General features: G+C 57.3%; 1 protein-coding gene across 1 annotated transcript in view; it reads left to right on the forward strand.

The window, feature by feature from the left end:
• The window catches only part of MYH9 (myosin heavy chain 9), a 94,657-nt gene that overhangs the window by 43,478 nt on the left and 31,201 nt on the right, over positions 1-19,978 (forward strand). Inside the window, exons 4-12 of the mRNA XM_032644405.1 lie at positions 9,279-9,306; positions 10,083-10,176; positions 14,246-14,338; positions 14,830-14,893; positions 15,456-15,554; positions 15,951-16,094; positions 16,848-16,943; positions 17,729-17,847; positions 19,643-19,795. Of these exons, the coding sequence (XP_032500296.1) occupies positions 9,279-9,306; positions 10,083-10,176; positions 14,246-14,338; positions 14,830-14,893; positions 15,456-15,554; positions 15,951-16,094; positions 16,848-16,943; positions 17,729-17,847; positions 19,643-19,795 (890 nt within the window). The remainder of the gene's footprint in view (positions 1-9,278; positions 9,307-10,082; positions 10,177-14,245; positions 14,339-14,829; positions 14,894-15,455; positions 15,555-15,950; positions 16,095-16,847; positions 16,944-17,728; positions 17,848-19,642; positions 19,796-19,978) is intronic.

The raw sequence follows: 19,978 nt of genomic DNA on the forward strand, positions 1-19,978 counted from the left end.
GCGGTGACCTGGTACGTTCACCCTCCCAACCCTGGCTTTCCCGTTTGGTTAATTTGTTGTCCTGGGCATTACTGGGTCTTCCTACCTTGTGGTTGAACCGTCCCTCAGGATTCTGTAAAGCGCGGAAGGCCGGGAAAATGAGAGAGCGGGAGGCAGACGTCTGCCCTGCGGGGACAGGGTACCCAGGGCTGCCCGGGGAATTCGGGAGAAGCAGCATCGTCCGCCCTGCGGGGACAGGGTACCCAGGGCTGCCCGGGGAATTCGGGAGAAGAGCACGTGGTCTGTCAGACGCACGGCTGGGTGGGGAAAGGGCGCTTCTGACTTCCACCCTCCGTGGGAAAGAGTGTGTGTGTTCTCACAGGAGAACTGGCCAGTTGAAGAATTTGAGCTCAGTTATCTCCCCAGGAACAGAAGAAAAAGACCCTCTTCTTTGTTAATTAGTTAGAATGCCAGGTTTGGTTCACTTTCGGTGACTTTATGGTATTTTAATGAGCTCCCAGCATTTCTGGGGGAGTGGCAGCAGGGTCTGCTCTCATTCCAGACCTAAACTAATCCAAGAACTATTTAACCCTTCGCTCTGCACTAATCCCACCTCTGCTTCTCAGCGGAAGCTGCCCCAGGAGTGGTTGGTCACCACGGGCCCGGTGAGTGTCCACATGCCTGTTGGTGCTTGACTAACCTTTTCGGGTAAACAAGGAAGGGCAGAATTTGAGCGTTCTCTTCACATCTGAGGACGATCCTCCCGCATCACAGGTAAAGGGACAGGCCCAGAAACATTAACTAACTTTGCCCAAAGGCCCACAGAGAGCCAGCCCCAGACACCCGGTCTCCCGACTCCCGCCCTGATGCCCATCCTCCAGGGCGCCGTGGGTCCTCCTTCACCCTGGCTTGTGTTGGGAGGGATGCTCCCGTCCTGCTGGCTGGTTAGGACCGGAGGGGCCCTCCTGCCCCTCTCTCTTCGTTCTCCCGGTCCTGCCGCCTGTTGCCCCCGTGAAGCTGTCTGCCCTCCAAGGTCTTTCTGAGGAAAAGCTCCATGTTGGGGAGGTGCTAGGTAGTGCTTCGAGGCTCCAGTAAACCATGCCTTCGAGCAGACTCACCAGGACAGGCCGCCGAGGAAGCCGTGGATGTGATGATTCCACTTAAGCAGGAATGTGCCGGCCAGGAGGCTAAGGCCCTGCCAGGGAGCCCTGCCAGCCGGCGACACACAAAGGCCCCGCTGTCTGAGGGAGGCCTGGAGGCAGCAGCTCACCCTGAGGGCTGCGCTCTGTCACCCCTGCCACACGGTTACCCCTGCCGGCCGGCCATGCTGGACGCAGCCCCTCTGGGGCCTGCTGGGGGCGGGGGCGGCCTGGGAGGCAGGCAGGTACACTGCAGCAGGAGCGTGAGGGCCCAGCACCTGGGGGCCCACCTATCTCGAGGGCCGCCTTGACAAATGACACAGCGCTTCTGGAGTAGGTCAGCAGGAGTCTGCCGGGTCTCTCTCGGCCTTAGCTTAAGGGAGAAGCTTGCCTTGTGACCAAGAAGTGTGCAGAAAAGAGAGCGTGGGGTTCCGACTGGTCGGCGTCCAGCTCTGTCACGTCCTGACCGACTGGGGTCCACTTTGGGCCTTCATTTTCTCATCTGCTTCTTGGCCGGATAAACGTACTTGGCGGGTTTACTGTCAGGATCAAACAAGGGGCCGTGCGTACGGTTCCTGGCCTGTGACAGGTGCCCATTAGAAGGTAGCAGTGGGACCTGGACATGCAGTGTCTTGACTGAACAGTCCCTGCCTTCTGCAAGACCTGCACATGGCGTATCCCGTCCATCCACGCTCCCATTTGCGTGATGAAAGTGATGACCAAGTGCTTCCTCAGGTGGCTTCTTAATCTCCTCGGTGAGCATCCTCCCAGAGGCCAGGCTCTGGGTACCAGCACGTACAGGAAGTGGCTTGTTGTAGCTGCTTCCCTGTAGTGACCGTGTGATACACAGGTGTGCAGTGGCAGACGCAGCCTCTAGCTTGTCTGATGCGGTCCATGGGCCTCAGATGGCAGCATGAGGCCTTGGTGTCGATGTGGCCTCAGGGGTCTTCAGGAGAATGGTGCACACGAGAGACGGTTCCTCCGTGGCACTGGAGTCGTCCTCTGTTGATGTGCTGGTGGGCTACCAGAGGGGCGTCATGACAGGCAGCCCTTGGCCCCCTGCCCCAACACCGAAGCCCGGACAAGGAGGCTGCTTGGTCAGGCCCCCCCAGAAGGGAAGTCGGCCCACGGAATGAGGCTACTTAATTGTGGTCACGCCTGTCTGTCTCATTTCTATGTAACGGTCTTTCTAGAAGAGGAATCTGTGGTTAATGGGTCCTTTTCAAGGATTCAGCTTTCGGCTTGCTTTTTTTGTTTTGTTTTTAATCCAACCCAACAGGGCGGCTCTGCTTTGCTCTGGGCCGGCTGAAGTGGGAAAGGAGAAAGAAGTGACCTCTTGGAACCTGAAACTTTGGCGGTGGTCGAGAACTTGGGCCCATGTCTCTGTTACTGTAACCCCCCTCGCCCCAACAAACAAACAAACAACAAAAACTCACCTGCATAGCCTCTAATGGCTGAGCTGCTTTTTGCTTTTTTTTTTTTTTGCAGTACGCAGGCCTCTCACTGCTGTGGCCTCTCCCGTTGCGGAGCACAGGCTCCGGACGCGCAGGCTCAGTGGCCATGGCTCACGGGCCCAGCCGCTCCGTGACATGTGGGATCTTCCGGGACCGGGGCACAAACCCATGTCCCCCTGCATCGGCAGGCGGACTCTCAACCACTGCGCCGCCAGGGAAGCCCTGCTTTTTGCTTTTAACTTCCCTGGCCTAGTTCCTCTCTCACTACCTGCTGAACACTGCCTAGCAGCTCGTTTTTACTGTTTTCTCAAGTTCTGGCCCTGAGACCCCAGGAGAGCATGTCCTGGTATGCCAGGGCTGAACACTGGTGCATTTGGAGAAACGGGTTGCTTTCTTCCCCTGCCTGATTTCTGGAATTAAGCTATCAGAGGAGAACAAAGTAAATTCCCTAAAACTAAAGAGATAAAGAGAGCTGAGAGTCTGCAGGCCTAAAAGTCAGGATAATGTAAGTGGCTTCTGTAAAATCCCTTTAGTCTTGACCAAGGCTAATGGCCCAGTATCGACCTTTGTAATAAATTCTGTTCTTCTGGCAAACAGCGCTGACTGGGGCTCGGGGTGCCATTCCAGCTGGGCTTCCTGACTCTCGTCGAAGAGCTGGTCTCTCCAACACGAGCTGGACCGCAGACGCAAATAGGGCAGAGCTCTAAGCTGAAAGCTAAGAACAGAAGCCCTGTTCCAGGAGTAAATTCCGGCCCAACAGTTACCAGCCCATCTTTTATTTCATTTGAGCGCCCTTCTCAAGGCGACCGGAGCCACTGGCTTCTGCAGGGAGCATCTTCACGTGCCACCGTGGTTTGTCTCCTAGCATTTGTGTTCCTGGTTCTCCAGGTTTGACCGAACCTGGGAATGGGACATTCGCAAAGCCTGCTGTCCTCCTTGGAGGGCTGTTTGTGCTCCGACTTGGAGCCAAGTTTGTCCTGAGCTTTGCCTGGCGGTGTCCATCTCATTTCCTGCTCGTGTCCCTTTGTTCTTCCTTCCTGTCCTCCCCCGAGAGCCCAGCCCTCTGCAGAGCTGTGACCTGTGGCTTAGTGCTCTCTGTACCAGACTCAGCCGGGGCCTCCTCCTGCCTGTCTTTTCTTTTCCCTGAGGGATTGTTTCAGAGCAGGGCAGAACTGGCCTCGGGGGTTGTCAGGTCCCCCCCACCCCCCCGCCGTGTCCTCGTGGCCTTTGCAGTGGGCCGTCTACACTCACACGTGGCTTTGGAATCTCCCTCCATCCTGGAAGGCTCATCCTCGGCAGCAACCCCACATGGAGTTTTTGCTTCTGGCCCTGCCCGCAGGAAGGTGGATGAGCAACGAGCAGTGGTTTGGGCAGGTTTGCCTGTGCGCTGGGAGCCCACCTGTGTGAGCCGCCGGGTGCGTTTTGGCCAAGAGAGGGCTTGTCGGGGGCCTCGCTTGCCCCCGAACAGAATGAAAGAGCAGTCCCTCGGGCTTCTTCCTAATTGTCAGGGGTGCTGGTTGGGGAGGGCTGCCCGATCTCTGTCTCCTGTACCTGGGTTTCAAACCCCGACCTTACCCCGGGGAGCACGTGGGTGGAGGCAGTGGTTGGGGCCAGCTGGCTTCTGGCCTGGAAGCTGCTGACTGAGCGTCTGCTTGGTCCGGGCCCACCCTTGTACCTGGCAAGAACGTTGCTGGTGCCCACGCTGTGTGCTTGGGAGCCACTGGCAGGCTTTCCTCCTCGCTGGCTGACCGCGGTGCAGGCAGGCTGCCAGGGCTCCGCGACACGAGGCCGCTGAGGCGTGGCACCAACCCGCAGCCTCTGCTAGCAGGAAGCATTATTTTGCACCTGCTTTTCCTCACCTCTCTGTTTGCTTCCCAAACGCTTGTAACCCAAGCTCATGAGTTGGGCTGGCTTTGGAGAAAGTGGCAGACAGCTTGCGAGGCCGGTGTGACACATCGTGAGTGGGGATGGCCCGTTCCGCGCAGCACTGAGGCGGGGCTGCCGGTGGCACAGAGGGCCCTGCCCTGTGGGAGCAAAGTGGGGAACTAGGCAGGCATCTGGAGGCCTGGGTTCTTAGCCCAGCTTACGTGACTTTGACCAAGTCATTGGGTTTCTCGGGACTTGGTGTCCTGACCTCTAGATGCAGGTGATTGGACTGTGTGCTCTCTAGAGCCTTCCCAGCCTCCAGGGTCTGAGCTCAAACCCACAGGTCTCTCCATGTTTTACACCTGGCGAAGTGCTTTGCATTTTGGCCCATTGGGACCAAAATGCTGCCCCGGAGTTTGCCCCAGCAGCCCGGGGCTCCCATCCCAGGTGACACGGAGCAGGGGTCCCACAGGGGTCTGCTGTGCAGTTTTCGCAAGACAACCCCCTTGGTGGTGGACAGTCTGAGGCCCGCTGGCCATGGGTCGTGCCGTCTCTCACTCCACGCAGGTGTGTTGTCCAACCTGTAGCTGCCCTTGCATTCGTTTTTGCTTGGCCCGTATGCACGGCTGTCAGTTCTCGAGAAACCCGGCTGACCTGAAGACAGGTCCCGCGGGCAGGACCCTCTTCCAGGTGCCCCCAGAGAGCAGCCCCGCGGCAGCTCGGCAGGTGTTATCTTAGTGAGCGCTCTAGTGAGTCAGCCCTGGGCAGCCGCTGTTGGTGAACCGGGCCCGTTCCCTTCCTCCTGTACTTCCTGTCGGGGCTGATGTCACATCGCGGCTGAGCAAGCCTCGTGGCCTTTTATGGACAAGAATCGGCAGCTCCTCTCACAGAGGAAATGAGCCAGAAGGCCCCTCGCATAAGCCCGTACCTGGGCCAAAATACCTGCGGTCAGGGCTCCCCTCCGCCCACCTGTGCCGGGGCCTTCTGAGCTGGCTGGAAACACCTGTCTGTTTGGACATCGGAATCGGCTCCAAAAGGCCTCAGGGCTTTGGGGGTTTAAAATAAAATCAGGGCAGGGAATGGCCTCATCACCGAATATGTAACTTAAAAGCTTTCTCGCTGTCGTCCTTCCGAGGAGGCTGCGCAGTGGGGGAGCTGGGAGGTGCAAAGGGCTGGTGTCATTAAGGACAGTTTCCAAGCGCCTGCACTGTGCCTTGCGCTTCAGGCACCCGTATCATTCGGTCCTTGGAGTGGCCCTGCCCTCTGATTCCCCAGAGGCCAAGGGGCCGTGCAGAGCGAGGATCGTGCCCCGGGCTCTAGGGCGCGCAGCCCCTGGCTTTCTTCTCTCCGCCGCTGCTCCAGACACATGGACTGGTGGTTGTCAAGTGTGCTCGCAGGAACCCCATCTCCACTGCCCAAGCAACTCTGACTTTTATCTCCTGCTCTTCATATTAGGGACTCAGGAAGATTTTTATCCTGAGGAAAGGCTCCTGCTGCTTCTAAAAGAGTTGAAAAAAGCCCTGAAGAGATTCATATTCTGTCTCTACCCCGTCCCCGTCAAGTCAGTACCAGGGCAGGAGGGGTTCAGGGGCCTAAGTCAGGCTAACGTCTTCATTCTGTGGGGAGCCTGTTTCCCAGAACAGGGCTGTCTTTGGTGGGCGCACTCCCCTGGTTCTGGGCTGTCGGGTTCCTGTCTGTCTGTCTCTCTCCTCTGTTGTGGAGGAAGGAAGGGTGTTTTCAAATAAGTCTTCGGTCCACGTAGACCCAAATAAGGACTTGAGCGAACAGTGGAGTGGTCTGGACTCTCGAGGGTCCGTGTCCTGAGAGCTGACCATGTGGGGAGTGAGTATTAAGGAGGGTCCCAGCCGGAATGCTCCGGGGCTCTGGTAGAGTAAACTGCGTCAGACGGAGAGCCGGCTGGCTGCTGAGAATTCCCTCCACCCCCTACCCAGAAGAGATGCTTCTGAGCTCAGGAACGGAGCAGAAGTGTGCTGAGACAGGCTTGGGCAGACCAGGGACAGCGCCTGCCTCACCTACAGACCCAAACCCACTGTAAAAACTGCCAAGGCCGACGCTGGGGGCCACAGTGTCATTCATGGTGGGCAGGTGGATTCGGGGGCACCCGCTGGTGGGGGCAGAGTTGAGGAAATCAGAAAGGCCTCCCGTCACTTTTCCTCTGTGAAAGCATTTGCCCAAATGAATGTTCTGGCAAAGCAAATTAAGGTTTCTTTAAAGTGTAAAATGCAAGGATTGGAGGGTTTCCTTTTACACTGTGTTGACAGTGGTCACTTGGCTTCAGGAATTGGAGGTGGAAGGTCAGAGGGGAGGGAGAGCTGGAGATGGTGGGGTGGATGGAGGTTACATGAGGAGTTCGGGTCTGAAATTGGGATTTGAAGCGTGTGCAGGCCTGTGTGTATGTGCGTGTCTGTGTGTGTGCACCCACAGGCGTGTGTGTCTATGTGTACATGTGCCTGTGTGCATACACACGTGTCTGTACATGCTCCTAAGCACGCCTGTGTCCGTGTACATGCACTGTGTGCACGCGTGTCCACGTCCCTGCGTGTGCGCACGTGGGTCTGTGTGTGTGTGCCCACATGTGTGTGTTTGGGAGCTCTGCTTCCTGTTGTTCAGGAGTTCAGCATCCGATTCCTTCTCACACAATCAGAGGAATTCCAGCCATCCCGGGGACCAGGCCTGGGCAACCCTGGGAAAACAGTTCTTTCTGGGAGGGATGGGAACGTTTCCTTTTATGGTAGTGGCAGCCGCCCGCCACCCGCCCGGCCCGTACAGGTACATTCTTGCCACTCTCCCAGCGGGGGCGGAACACGCCCGCTGCTGGGCCTCTGCCCGCCGCTGGGCCTCTGCCGACATGCAGTGGGGGAGGTGCAGCCCCGTCATAGCTGTTTTGGTTCCAGACTCATCAAGGTGGGGTGGGTGCTGGAAGCTGCCACGGCTTCCCCAGCCTTTAGCACCGCTCCTGCCGTGCCTCTCCCCCGCCCCCCGCTCTACCGCCTTCCCTGCTGCCTTATCGGGACCGGCCGGGTCTATGAGACTCAGCCCAGTCTATCTCAGCCCCTGCTGTGCAGCCTCGCAGGGCCTGGTCCTGTGGGAAAGTCGAGAGGATGCAGCAAGGTCACCCTCTGGGTCTGCTCTGAGCCCTTGCCCCGTGCGGGGCAGGGTGTGGGCTGTGTCTGTGTGAGTGGCCGGGTTCCCTCCGCAACCCCCCCCCCCACCGCCCCCCGCGCGCTGTTGATATTTCCAGGGGCTGGAGGGAGGCGGGGGGCCGCTGCAGCTTGTGTTGGATGAGCGGTTTCTTTTTACTTCTCCCTGGCCGGACTTCCTCTCTCCCTCCTGAGGCAGGAGAAGAGGTGGTCGTGAATGCCCACCCGTGCAGGCTGCTGGGATCTGTGCGCTGGAGGCTCCCCTCACGGAGAGGCTGTTGGCCTCGCTGCACAGTGTCTCTACTGGTGCGGAACAGCTAAGTCCGTCTCCCGAGGCCGTACACACAGGCAGCCCTGAGTCCCCCTCCCGATGCCCTGCAGGTTCCTGGCTGGGCAGTTGAGCCGGTGTGGGTGTCCTTCCAGATCACCGACGTCGGTGTCTATCCAGCACTGACACCACTGACAGCTACCAGAACCCTTGCTAGTTCTCAACTAGTTCTCCCGCTGCCCTGACCAAGCCGTCGCCACCCATCACAGCGACTTCATGATGGGGAAGTGGACAGACAGCAGCCACTGTGGAGTTCATTCTATTTACAGGGTTCCGGGCCGGGTCCTTTTCATGTTCTTTCTGTTTTTCAAACGAATCCTGCCGGAGAGTTAGTAGCTTGTTTACTTTGTGGATAAGGAAACCGAGACTCGGGAATCACTGACCTCGCTGCAGCCCAGTGTTGGTCGGTAGCCTGGTCCTGGATTCAGGCTGATTGGACCTCCAGGAGGTGGGGGTCCCCCAGGCGATGGGATAAAACGAGTTTATATTTTCAGCTGTTGCTTAAGATTGCACACTCGGTCCTGAGTCAGGTCATCCCTAATATCTTAACGCATTTCTGCGAAACTTCGCTTTCAAAGCCTGGCATCACCGTTCCTCCTGCCTTCCAGGGGAGGGCATTGTTTATATCCATACTTGCTGACCGGTTCACAGAGCTGGGAGAGTTGCTGAAAATTCCTGGCCTCCAGGCCTGGAGACCACAGGGCTCACAGCAACTGGTCAGAAGCTGATTCTGATGAGCTGCTGTTCTTTCCGAGCTGCCTCCAAACTCCCATTCCTGAGAGTTTTCCCCGTGCCAGACCCCACACTGGTGCTTTCACGTGTGTGACTTCCACGCATACCATCATCCCCCAGGGCTCCAGGAAGGCCGTGCCGAGACAGCATCTTAGCCCAGGCCTGTCCCACGGCCAAGCCAGCCTTGACCTCACCGCTCACCCCACGTCTTACCTGTGCCTCTTACCCGGATGGGGACAGTGTTTAAAACACCTGCCACCGGCCCTTGTTTCTAACAGCGTCAACCTCCAGTTAGAAACACGCGGGACAGGAAAGTAGACTTACGGGGAGCTTTCCAGAGGTTGGCTTTCTCGGAGGGGGAGCAACAGAGTTCTTTCAGTGTCATGGGGCCAGGTGGGCGGCCAGGGCAGGCAGTTGGAGCTCCCGGAGGAGGGAGCAGCTGCCCCATGTCGCTGCCACCCAGGAATGTCCCTCCTCCCTGTGACGGTGGCATGGAGGGCCAGCGTTCCAGGCTTCACGCTCCTGGGAAGTGGGCAGGGCGGTGGGCGGCTCTTCAGAAGCCGGAGCGGGAGGCTTTTCATGTCTGCTGGAGGTTAACCTGATGTCTCTTTTGTTTCAGACCGAGAGGACCAGTCCATTTTGTGCACGTAAGTGTTTCCGTCCGGGTGGCAGGTCCTGCATCACCCTGATCTGTTCTCACTCTTGAAGACCCCTACCAAAACCTAGGTTGATGAGATCCATTCCCAATTCAAGCCCCGGCCGCTTGCCCAAGGGACAGGCTTCATGTTTGCTCCTTAGTAGTCCTGCAGCATGGACGAGCTTGATTTCATGGCCAGAGATCTAATCTCCTTCCTCAGAGGAGGCGGTGGGGATGAGGGTGGCAGTGCGGAGAGGAAAAGCAAGCGTCTTCTCAACAAGGCAGGGTTGGGAGCTGCTTGGGCCCCCAGGACACGTTCACTCTGGTGCCGAACCGTGGCTTTCTTTATCTGGGTTTCTCACCTCCGTCCTCTGAACCTAACGAGGAGCTGATAAATAAACCCGTAGCCAAGGAAGTTAACGGTACGAAACATTCCTTCGAGTGAAGTTTCGAGGGAACATGTATAAACGCCTTTGACCCCTGAGTCGACAGCGGCCTAAAACTGCCTCCTGAGACATTTGGAAGCAAAGGCTGCCAAGTGACCAGGGCAGGCAGCGGACAGAAGTTTACTCTGGTCAGGGCTGCGGAGGGCCATGGGAAATGGCCCGAGTGAGGATTTCAGAGCTTACCATTTGTTTGCCCGTCCCCTTTCCTGCTACTACTGGCTGTTGGGTCCCTCACTGGCACCCCACAGAATGGGAGACAGTAGAGCTCATAGTGGGAAAGGGGCAGACGCCGAGGGTTTGGCCACCTCTCCCCTGAGAACTTCCTTGGCTGTCCCGGCAGGGGCGAGTCTGGAGCTGGCAAGACGGAGAACACCAAGAAAGTCATTCAGTACCTGGCTCACGTGGCATCTTCCCACAAGAGCAAGAAGGACCAGGTGAGTGCAGGCCTTCCTCCCCGAGGAAGAGAACTCAAGGATTCGTGGTTTGACTCAAAATGAGAGTGTTTGGGGGGCTGAAGCAGAGGCCAGGCCTGCTTTCACTGAGGCTGGGAGTGGGTCTGGTGGTAGCCCGCCCGTTTCTCCCTTGACCTGCTAACTTTGAGTCGCTATGGAAACCGGAGACCGCCCGAGGTTCGCAGCTAATGCTGCGTGGCCCCCACCTCTGAGGTCGGAAGAGAGGTTCCGAAACTTGGCTCTCAAGTTGATGGAGACGTGAAGGATCTCGGGCAGGCCTGCACTGGCACCCCTGCTTCTGTTGCCTGCTGTTGAAGTGCCTCTGGGTGGACAGCCCCCAGCGAAGAGAGAACGGGCAGCTGGAAAGACATCTCACTTCCCTTTTTTTCCCCTCTCCCTCTTGGTGGATTGTGGTCGAACCCAGCAGTGTCCTCGCTAGGTGAGCTGCACGTTTACTGCACGTTCTACACCAGGAATGCGTGTTCTGTCCATCGTGTGCCCTTGAATTACGATTTTTTTTTTCTAAGCAGCTTTTCACCCCACACCATTGTCACTCTCTGCGTCTAGACCTCTTGTAGGCTCGGCTCACTGACTGTCTTGGGAGGAGGGGCTGGGTTGTGACACACGGTGACCTCGCGTGCACTCTGAAATGACAGCTCCTGCAGAATGGGGACAGGCCTCACCACCTAGCTGTTCTCAGCTGCTCCGGTCAGGCCCAGAGTTCCCACGGGCACACGGCATGGAAGGCCCCGTGCAGAACCCTGACCGAGGCACAGCGGAGTGGTCATCTGCCCTCCTGGACCCTCACACGCTCAGTGTTCTGGACCAGATGGAGATGGGTGGCTCCCGCCTGCCACCACAGTGCCAGCCCGAAGCAGTGCCGGGAAGGCCGCGCACAAGGCTTCCCCAGAGTGCGGTGTGATCAGTCTAAAGCATGCCCATGTGGTGCTCTCTTTCTCTCAAGCACACTCTTAAACTTCCCTGTGAAATCTAAGTGCCAGTGGTGTCCCCCTCAAGCCATCAGGGGAACTGTGCCATCTGGGTGCCCCCCCCTTCCTGGGGTGCCGTGTGCAGCCTGTATAAGTAAGTAGTGGTGTGTGTCTCTTTGCATGTGGATCTGGGGTGTATCCTGCAGAATGTCCTAGAGCACAGTCTTCTGGAATCGAACCAAAAGTCACTTTTCATGTGTCCAACTTCGCGAGGCATTCTGAATCTTTCTCCAAGAGTTATATTTAGAAACGAATCAAGTTTTCTTTTGCTCCCTCTCTCTACCCACCTCCCTCCCCCATTTTCCATTCTTTTTAGGGGACCTATTTTTAAAACAGGGCTGTGAGGTTAGGAGTTCTCTAGCTGTGGTTTTCCATCTCTGGATTTGCAGTAAAATCCATTTCCCAACTATTCATTGAATGCCTAGTATGTGCCTGGATCTCTGGAGGGTGGCCTTGGAGTCCCTGCCCTGCGGGATGGGAGGCGGTACCACAGTGAGAGAGCAGGGCTCCACGCGCCTTCCGTCATGGGCTGCTCCAGCTGCAGGGGGGAAGGCAGGCCCCCAGCGCTCAGGACGGCAGGTGAGGGCTGTGACATGCAGGGGCACACTTGTCACGTCCCCTTTCTCAGGTCACTTTGTGTGGCGGGCACCCTGTCCCTGGCTCCAAGTTCAACTCGAGCGATCGAATAGGCTGCCCCTGGCTTCCCGTGACCGCTCAGGCCCTCAGTTGTAAAGACCATTGACCAGTTTGGTTGATTTCCTTGCCTGAAGCTGTGTAGGGATTTCCCACACACAGCTGGGCCACGAGACACTCTTGAACTTGGTCTGCGCCCTTGTGTTCTGGGCCTGTCGCAGCATACTCTGGGGACGTGCGCTCCCCGCCGTGACCCAGGTGCTCATCCCAAGACCGCCCGTTGGGACACCCCACACCTTACCTTGTGGGGGACCGGGCTTTGGCCAGACGGCAGGTTGGCAAAGCAGAGCTTGGTGAAGGGACTCTCCAGGTGGGCTTCCAGAGGCTGAACAGTGGCCTTTCACGCTCTTCCTCTTCCTCGCTCTGTTTTCTGTGTACTAGTTAGAGCCCCGGGCAGAAACTCCACCCAGTGAAGCCCTTCAGGAACCACGTGGGTAATTCCAAACCTCATGAGCACGTACTGCCTACCTTGTAATTTCACAGTATGTGGATTTCATTGAAAAATAAAGGTCTCTTCTGTGCCTTATTGAAAAATAAAGGTCTCCTCTGTTCTCAGTGAAGAGAAACCCATAGGTTAGCCGCCACCATTGTCAGCAGGGAGCTTGGCTTGGGAATCTGAGGTGGTCGCTCCTGGCTTGGCCTGGTGGTCCCACGTTCCACGGTAGCAGCCCGTGTCCCCGACAGAGGCCTTAGCTTTGCGTCCAGGCTGGCGGCAGGCTCCGGTAGGGGCCAAGCTCCCATCTGACTGCGGGAACGGGAGTGGCTCGGCCAGCTTGGCAGCCTGGCCTGTGCTTTGAGAGGATGTTGTAGTGGGTGGGTGAGCAGAGCTCATCCAAATCTGGCTCCATGGGCTGCCTTGGCTACCTTCCCAGGCCCGCCTGAGCCCGGGGGATGGAGGCCCAGTGTCCTATGACCGCTGGTGCCAAGCACTCCCGTAGAGCCTGCCTGGGGCTCCACTGACCCTCCTCCACTTAATCTGTGCGGTCCGAAAACAAGACTCCCCAGCCCTGGGAGGAGCCCTGACCGGGGCTGGCTGTGGGAAGAGGAGTGTCTGCCGGGGCCCCTTCTGGTCTCTGGTGGGCTCGGCCCGACCCCAGAGCATCCTCGGTGCTCTGCCGACAGGTCTCGTCTGCGGCAGGGTGTGCCTGGGAGGCTGTAGTTCACGGCTCTCCCGGGAGCCCCTGCTACTACCCGTTCTGCTCTTGTCACAAATTTCAGGCAGCCTTTATTTCCGGAAAGTCCTGGCTTGACTCCAGCCCTGCTGATAAATACAAAACCCCACCTGGCCCTTGCGTGATATCCTCTCTCCCTAGAGGGTGCCTGGGTATTAAGGTGAACAAGAGCCTTATTTTCCTCAGGCAGTGTTAGTTATTACCTGGCCTGCTGGCAGGATGAAAGGCCTGCCCACCTGACAGGATAGAGCCCCAGGTGGGGCCGGGGATGCAGGGGAGACAGGGCAGTGACTGACAGGTGTGAGGTAGAAACCTTGAATTCGATGACCTACTTTGCTGGTTGATGGCTGGATGGCCTTGGGCAAATCATTCCCCCTCCCTCAACCTCTGTTTTCTCTTCTCTGAAATGGGGCTGTTCTCTCTTTCCTACCCTAAGTATCAAGAGGATCCAGGGTTAAGAAGGCGTAAATAAGGGGGCACTTTGTCAACCACCAGGTGTCCTGAGACCCCAAGTAGGGTTTATTGGTGTTCTTGATAAGTAATTCAGAGCGCAAAGTGGGCCTTGTTGATCCCACGCTCAGACGCCTGACCTGCTGGGAGCAGGTTTCAGGGCGGGGGGAGTGGAGGGCAGGGGACCAGCAAGGGGAATGCAGAGTTTATTAGGACACGGACGAGACGAGCTGGTGTCTTCTGTGGATCTGGTTCCCTCTCTCCTTGTCCTATGGGAAAAAAAAAATCTTTTTGTGGTCTGTCAGGTGGGGATTAGAGACAAGGAGGACAGAGGGAGGCCAGCATACCTGGGAAGGAAACTGTCCAGGGGAAGGAATGGTGCCTTCATGTCTCTTTTTGGCTCACGTGCTACTTCGCAACGCATCCTCCAGGGTTGATCCAGGCCACTGGGCCAGGTCCCCAGAGCTAGCTGGGTGAGCCGCCTGCTTTCCTTTTCGATCACTGGTCGGTTAGCCCAGGGAAGTAAGTTCAAACCAAGCAGGGTTTCCAGATGCCTGGCGGGAAGGTCACTCTGGAGTGACACGGGGACTGCCAAGACCGGCGTGGCCAGAGCCCATGCGGAAGCCCCAGTCCCTGGCAGGTCAGATGTGTGGACAGAGCTCTGCCACCTCCCCTCCACCTGGCGGGGCAGGTCTGCCAGCCCACGCCACTGCCTGGTCCTCACTGCCCCGCTGGGTTCCTTTCCAGGGCGAGCTGGAGCGACAGCTGCTGCAGGCCAACCCCATCTTGGAGGCCTTCGGGAACGCCAAGACCGTCAAGAACGACAACTCCTCTCGATTTGTGAGTGCTGGCGCTCACGTGCGCCTTCCCACCGGCTGCTCGCGCCCCCGACGCGGAGAAGGGTCGGACTTGGTGCTTCCCGGCCTGTCGCGTGCAGTAGGCTGGGTCATGCACCCGTATAAGGAGCTTGCTCAGCTCGGGTGGCAAAGCCAGCGAGGCAGTGGGGAGTCCCTGCCGGTGCCCTGCTTGTCCTGCTGTAACCGGCAGCCAGTTAGAACGCAGGACCAGACCAGGCAGGAGGAACACCTCCAGATAACTTCTTCCCTCCTCCCCTCTTCCCCTCTGTGGCGGCACTTGGGCACCGCTGGAGCTGGGCCTGGCTCAGGCTTAGCCGTGTGGCCCTTCTGAGTCCCGAGCACCCATGCAGTTGGGGTGCGGGGCCCCTGGCCGGGGACACAGGCTCAGTCTCTTGGCTTTCTGCCTCCAGGCTGTACCACTGGAGGTGGGACTGGAGGATGGGGCCTCTGATCTCTTCATCGGTCTTTCCTTAGGGCAAGTTCATTCGCATCAACTTTGATGTCAATGGCTACATTGTGGGAGCCAACATTGAGACTTGTATCCTTGTGGTTAATTGTAACAAGTGTTCTGGGTCTGGGCGGGGAGAGATGTGACCTTGATGGAGAAGAAGCTGCTTCCTGATTCCAGCAGTTTCCCCTTTCCGGGCCTGTTATGACACCTTGTCTGTGCCACCTGGAAGAGGACCAGGATTAAGCTCATTGAGAACTCAGCTCAGAGCTCAGGTTTCTCTTTACGGGCGGGAAAAAGTTCAGCTTAGAATGAGATGGAACCATGGAAGATCATCCAGTGTGGGTCCCAGAGAGTGGAATTGGGTGGACGCTACTTTATTTCTCCCTGGTGTTATAGCCTGTGCTGGTGAGAGTGTTCTGAGCTCTGTTCTCTTGTGAGAAGGGGGCCCTTTAAACAGATAAGGCTCCCAAGTGTGAGGGCTGCTGTTTGCACAGGCTACACCCGTGAAGGGTAGAGCCAAAGTAGTTGGCCTTTGTTTTGTTTTGCCACTTTCTGCTGGTGAAGTTCCGTGGCTTTGGACAGGGCTGGGGGCATGTGGAGGGCTGGCTGCCTCCTCTCCAGCGAGCACGATTCCTTAATGTTTGCAAAGACCTCCTGGAGAAATCTCGTGCCATCCGCCAAGCCAAGGAAGAGCGGACCTTCCACATCTTCTACTACCTGCTGTCTGGGGCTGGGGAGCATCTCAAGAGTGAGTGGTGGGCCCACAGCCTGACACGGGGGCTCCCCCTGCTGTCGGGCCACACACTGCAGTTAGGATATGAAATCTTGGCCTTTGGGTGGGCCAGAGGGGCGTGACTTCCGTCCCTGGGCCAGCTGACGGCTTGGCCTCTGTTTCCGACCCCGCCAGAGGAAAGCCTGGCAGGTCCCTGTGCAGCTGCGGACCTCGGGGCCCCAGTGCTCTCAGGCGGTGGCGGGGTGCCCATCTCACACGCTGGGGAGAGGGCCTTTCCAGTCACTCCGCGGTTTCTGGGGTATTTCAGGGCACTCCCTGGTCTCCCACACCTTTGAGGTCACGGTGTTGACTGGAGCGTCTGGTTCCAGCACCTCCTGACCTTCACGAAACCTTGCCCTCTGCCCCCCACAGCTGATCTCCTGCTGGAGCCATACAACAAATACCGCTTCCTGTCCAACGGGCACGTCACCATCCCCGGGCAGCAGGACAAGGACATGTTCCAGGAGACCATGGAGGCCATGCGGATTATGGGCATCCCAGAGGAGGAGCAGATGGGTGAGGGCTGGTCCTCCTGGGGCAGCCTGGGGAGCACTTCCCGCTGGTGCTGGCCCTTAGGGAGTCTGTAACGGCCAGGAGGAAGGCCCTGAGTGTGTGGTAGACGGTCCCTCGGATTTGCGGCTCAGGATTATTTCTTCCCAGTCGTATTGCCTGGGGACACAGGGGAACAAAGGACGGGCTACTAAGTGCCCAGAGTCTGGGCCCACCACTCGTGTTCTTGCCATTTGCTAAAAGTGGGCTAGTCCTGCTTTGTCCAGGGCGAGCGTGGGAGGGGCTTGGCTGGGGTCTCCGCGCTGGCGAAGCTCAGAGTGAACACATTGTGCATCTTGCCTGTGTCTTCTCGTTTCTCTAGAGGGAGGGTGAGGAGGGCCTGAAGGCTTTATTTTAGGAAGATTGGGGGACTGCGTTGGGGGACTTCCATTCTCTAGCGTTAGGGTCAGTCACCTTTGCTCCACAGATAGCATGTGAATGGATGGGCGTGGCTGTGTTCCAATAAAACTTTATAAAAATAGACCACGTGCCCCTGGGTAGAGGTGCATCCTTGGTCCGGACTTGGAGATGTTGGGAATGTTAACAGAGCTTGTATCTAAGCTGAGGTCAGCCAGAGGCCCTGGAGACGTGCTTTAGGCCGAGGCCTGGTGCCCCCCACGTGGCTCGTCTTGCCTGAGGGCCTCTGGGGGGGAGACACCCCACTCAGGGGCTTATTCCACCCCCCGCCTGATTCTGACCTGCCTTTGATTGCACCTGAAGGCTTGCTGCGGGTCATCTCGGGGGTCCTCCAGCTCGGCAACATCGTCTTCAAGAAGGAGCGGAACACCGACCAGGCATCCATGCCCGACAACACAGGTGACCACGTGGGCCCCTCACCTGAAGTAGAGGGGCAGGTGCCTGGGCTTGCACTGGCCTAGGAGAAAGAGTCTTGGAGAGATTCCACACACTCCTGTCTTTTTTGTCGCGTGTGTGTTCGTGGCTGCCCGTCGCTCTGTATTTTTTGTGAAACACACATGAACACGACCCTGCTGCTTCTTCACAGAGTAAGCGTTAGAATGAGTTCGAAAACCCATGATCCTGTGGCCCAGCATTTCCCCTCATTTGTTCTGAGACCACACCGGTTGTCTCTGTAAAACAGTCATTTCTGCTGTCACTTGCCTTGCCTGTGAACTCGCGAGGACATGAAACAGTGTCGTCACCCCAGCTCCTCGGTCACTGCTAGTCCCTTGGGTCGTTGCAGGTGACTCGTTTATGTTAGCCTTAACACGCGCTTCTTAGGGGCTCTTGAAAAAGTTTAACCCATGCGCGTGTGGATTGTCCTGTTCCGTCCCTCGTGTCTGGGGCAGCGCTGCCTCGAGTCAGTCCTGTTTGTGGGTAGGACCCTCTTTTACTCAGGACGTGGCCAGGGGTGTGCAGGGGTAAGGATGCCAGGCCCCCCCCCGGGTAGGACCCGTGCCGCCGGCCTGAGGGGAGAGCTGGCTGTTCCGTGTGCCGTGGGGGAAGGGCCGGGGCCCGGGCTGGTTGTCCGGTAACGATCGCCCAGTAACCACAACTTTCCCAGGGTGAGCAGAGGGACCCATTCTCTTGGGTTTAATTCAAGCCTTTTACCCCTTCCCTCCTTACCCTTTGAAAAACATCAGCTGCCCAAAAAGTGTCCCACCTGTTGGGTATCAACGTGACCGATTTCACCAGAGGAATCCTCACCCCTCGCATCAAGGTGGGACGGGATTACGTCCAGAAGGCCCAGACGAAGGAGCAGGTAAGCCCTCTGGCTGGGGTCGGGCCGCCTCCTTGGCAAGGGCCGCTGCAGTGGCCAGGGTGAGGCCTGCACTGCGGCACCCTCGGTGTTCGGTACTGTCACCTGGGTTCCTCACTGGGTCCTCACAGCGCCTCGGAGAGCAGATGGTGTTACCCCCACTGAGAGCACGAGGAAGCCGGGCCCAGGGTCCAGGAACAAGGCCAAGGCCCCTGCCTAGGAAGCGCCACCCTTGGTGGGAACTGTGGGCTGCCATGTGCCTTTTCCCCGGAGTTGATGTTGAGCTGACTGGCGGGCGAGGATGCAGGGGCATCCTGTTCCAGGAGAAAGCGGAGCAAGCCCAGAGTGTTCCTGTAGCACAACTCATCCTGGCACCAGGGCGGCGGCACCCGCCATTCTTGGAGCCCAGGCCTCAGGGCTGTCTGTCCCCCACGTGCTGTCCTGCCACACGTGGCGAGAGCCGGGCAGGGGTCTGTGCTGCTCGCACGTGCCCGCCGCCCAGGACCCGAGTCCCTGCCCGCAGGGCCTCTGTGGGTGGTTTCTAGTTTCTCTCACGGCCCTGGCGCTGGGTGGTTTTAGGCCGCTGCTCCTCCCGTCTCTCAAAATTAACTTTGAATTCACGTTGATGAGTTCTTTTTCCAAAGGGTGCCATCCACTGGGCCTCCCGCTGGTGGCTGACAGCTGATTCTGGGCAAAGCCCTCCCTCCAAAGCTGTTTTCAGAAGACAGCGGGCATGATTATGACCAACTGTTCATTTCCCTGATAATTAAAGAAGCTTAATTTTTTCATTATGAAGATACTACATGAACACTTAAGATTCAGAAAAATCAAAAAAAATTGCCCCAGTCCTACCCAGTGATGCTTACCGGGCAGCTTTTTCCTTCCGGCAAGGCCTTTTCCTTCTTTCTTGCTTGCTTTTTTTTTTTTTAACTACTCTTTTTTTTTTTTTTTTTTTTTTAATTTACTTATTTATTTTTTGGCTGCATTGGGTCTTCATTGCTACACACGGGCTTTCTCTAGATGCGGTGAGCAGGGGCTGCTCTTCGTAGCGTGCGCGGGCTTCTCATTGCGGTGGCTTCTCTTGTTGCAGAGCACTGGCTCTAGGTGCGCGGGCTTCAGTAGTTGCGGCTCACGGGCTGTAGAGCACAGGCTCAGTAGTTGTGGCGCATGGGCTTAGTTGCTCCGTGGCATATAGGATCTTCCCGGACCAGGGCTTGAACCCGTGTCCCCTGCATTGGCAGGCGGATTCGTAACCACTGCGCCACCAGGGAAGCCCCCTTTCTTTCTTTTTTAAACGTAGTTGTCACCCTGTTTTTCAATTACGGAACTTCTTGAACATTTGCACAATAAAGTGGAGAATAGCGCAGGGAGCCCATGTGCCCATCACACAGGCGTCTTCAGGAGTCACTGACTCAAGGCCAAGCTTGGTTCCTGGTTCATCCGGTCGCCCTGCACCCCTAACTGTGTAACTTGAAGCAAATCTCGGACATCTTGTCATTTCTTCTGTAGATACTTCAGTTCGTCTCCATTTATTTTAAAAAGGTCTTTGCAGATGCCTAAGTCCGCTCTGCCTGTATTGTTGGATATTTAGGTTACTGCAGCTTCCTTCATTGTAGATAACACCACAGTGAACGTATTTGTGCGTGAAGCTTTTTTTCCATCCTTAGGGCTGTTTCTCTTGGTCGGGGGGCGGGGGGGCGGCCCACAGGTGACATTATTGGGGCAAAGGGAATGAGGACTTAAAGGCTTCCTGTATCTGACTCTCTGCCCCCCCCCCCCCGGGTGTCCCCCCAACCAGGCTGACTTTGCCATTGAGGCCTTGGCCAAGGCCACCTACGAGCGCATGTTCCGCTGGCTGGTCCTGCGCATCAACAAGGCTCTGGACAAGACCAAGAGGCAGGGCGCCTCATTCATCGGGATCCTGGACATCGCCGGCTTCGAGATCTTCGATGTGAGCTTCTCCCTTTTGCCCCCTCCCGCCTCCTGAGCCTCTGGGCTGCCTTCTCCTGGGACTGGGATCCTTTCTCCCATAGCCCCACAGAAATGCGAGCTGGCCACCTCCTTGCTTGTGTGGAGACACAAGACACCGGTTGGGTGTATTTTTAGCTTAAACAAGATGCCCTGTGGGGTGAAT

Source organism: Phocoena sinus, chromosome 10 (assembly GCF_008692025.1).
Source record: "Phocoena sinus isolate mPhoSin1 chromosome 10, mPhoSin1.pri, whole genome shotgun sequence".
NCBI lineage: Eukaryota > Metazoa > Chordata > Mammalia > Artiodactyla > Phocoenidae > Phocoena > Phocoena sinus.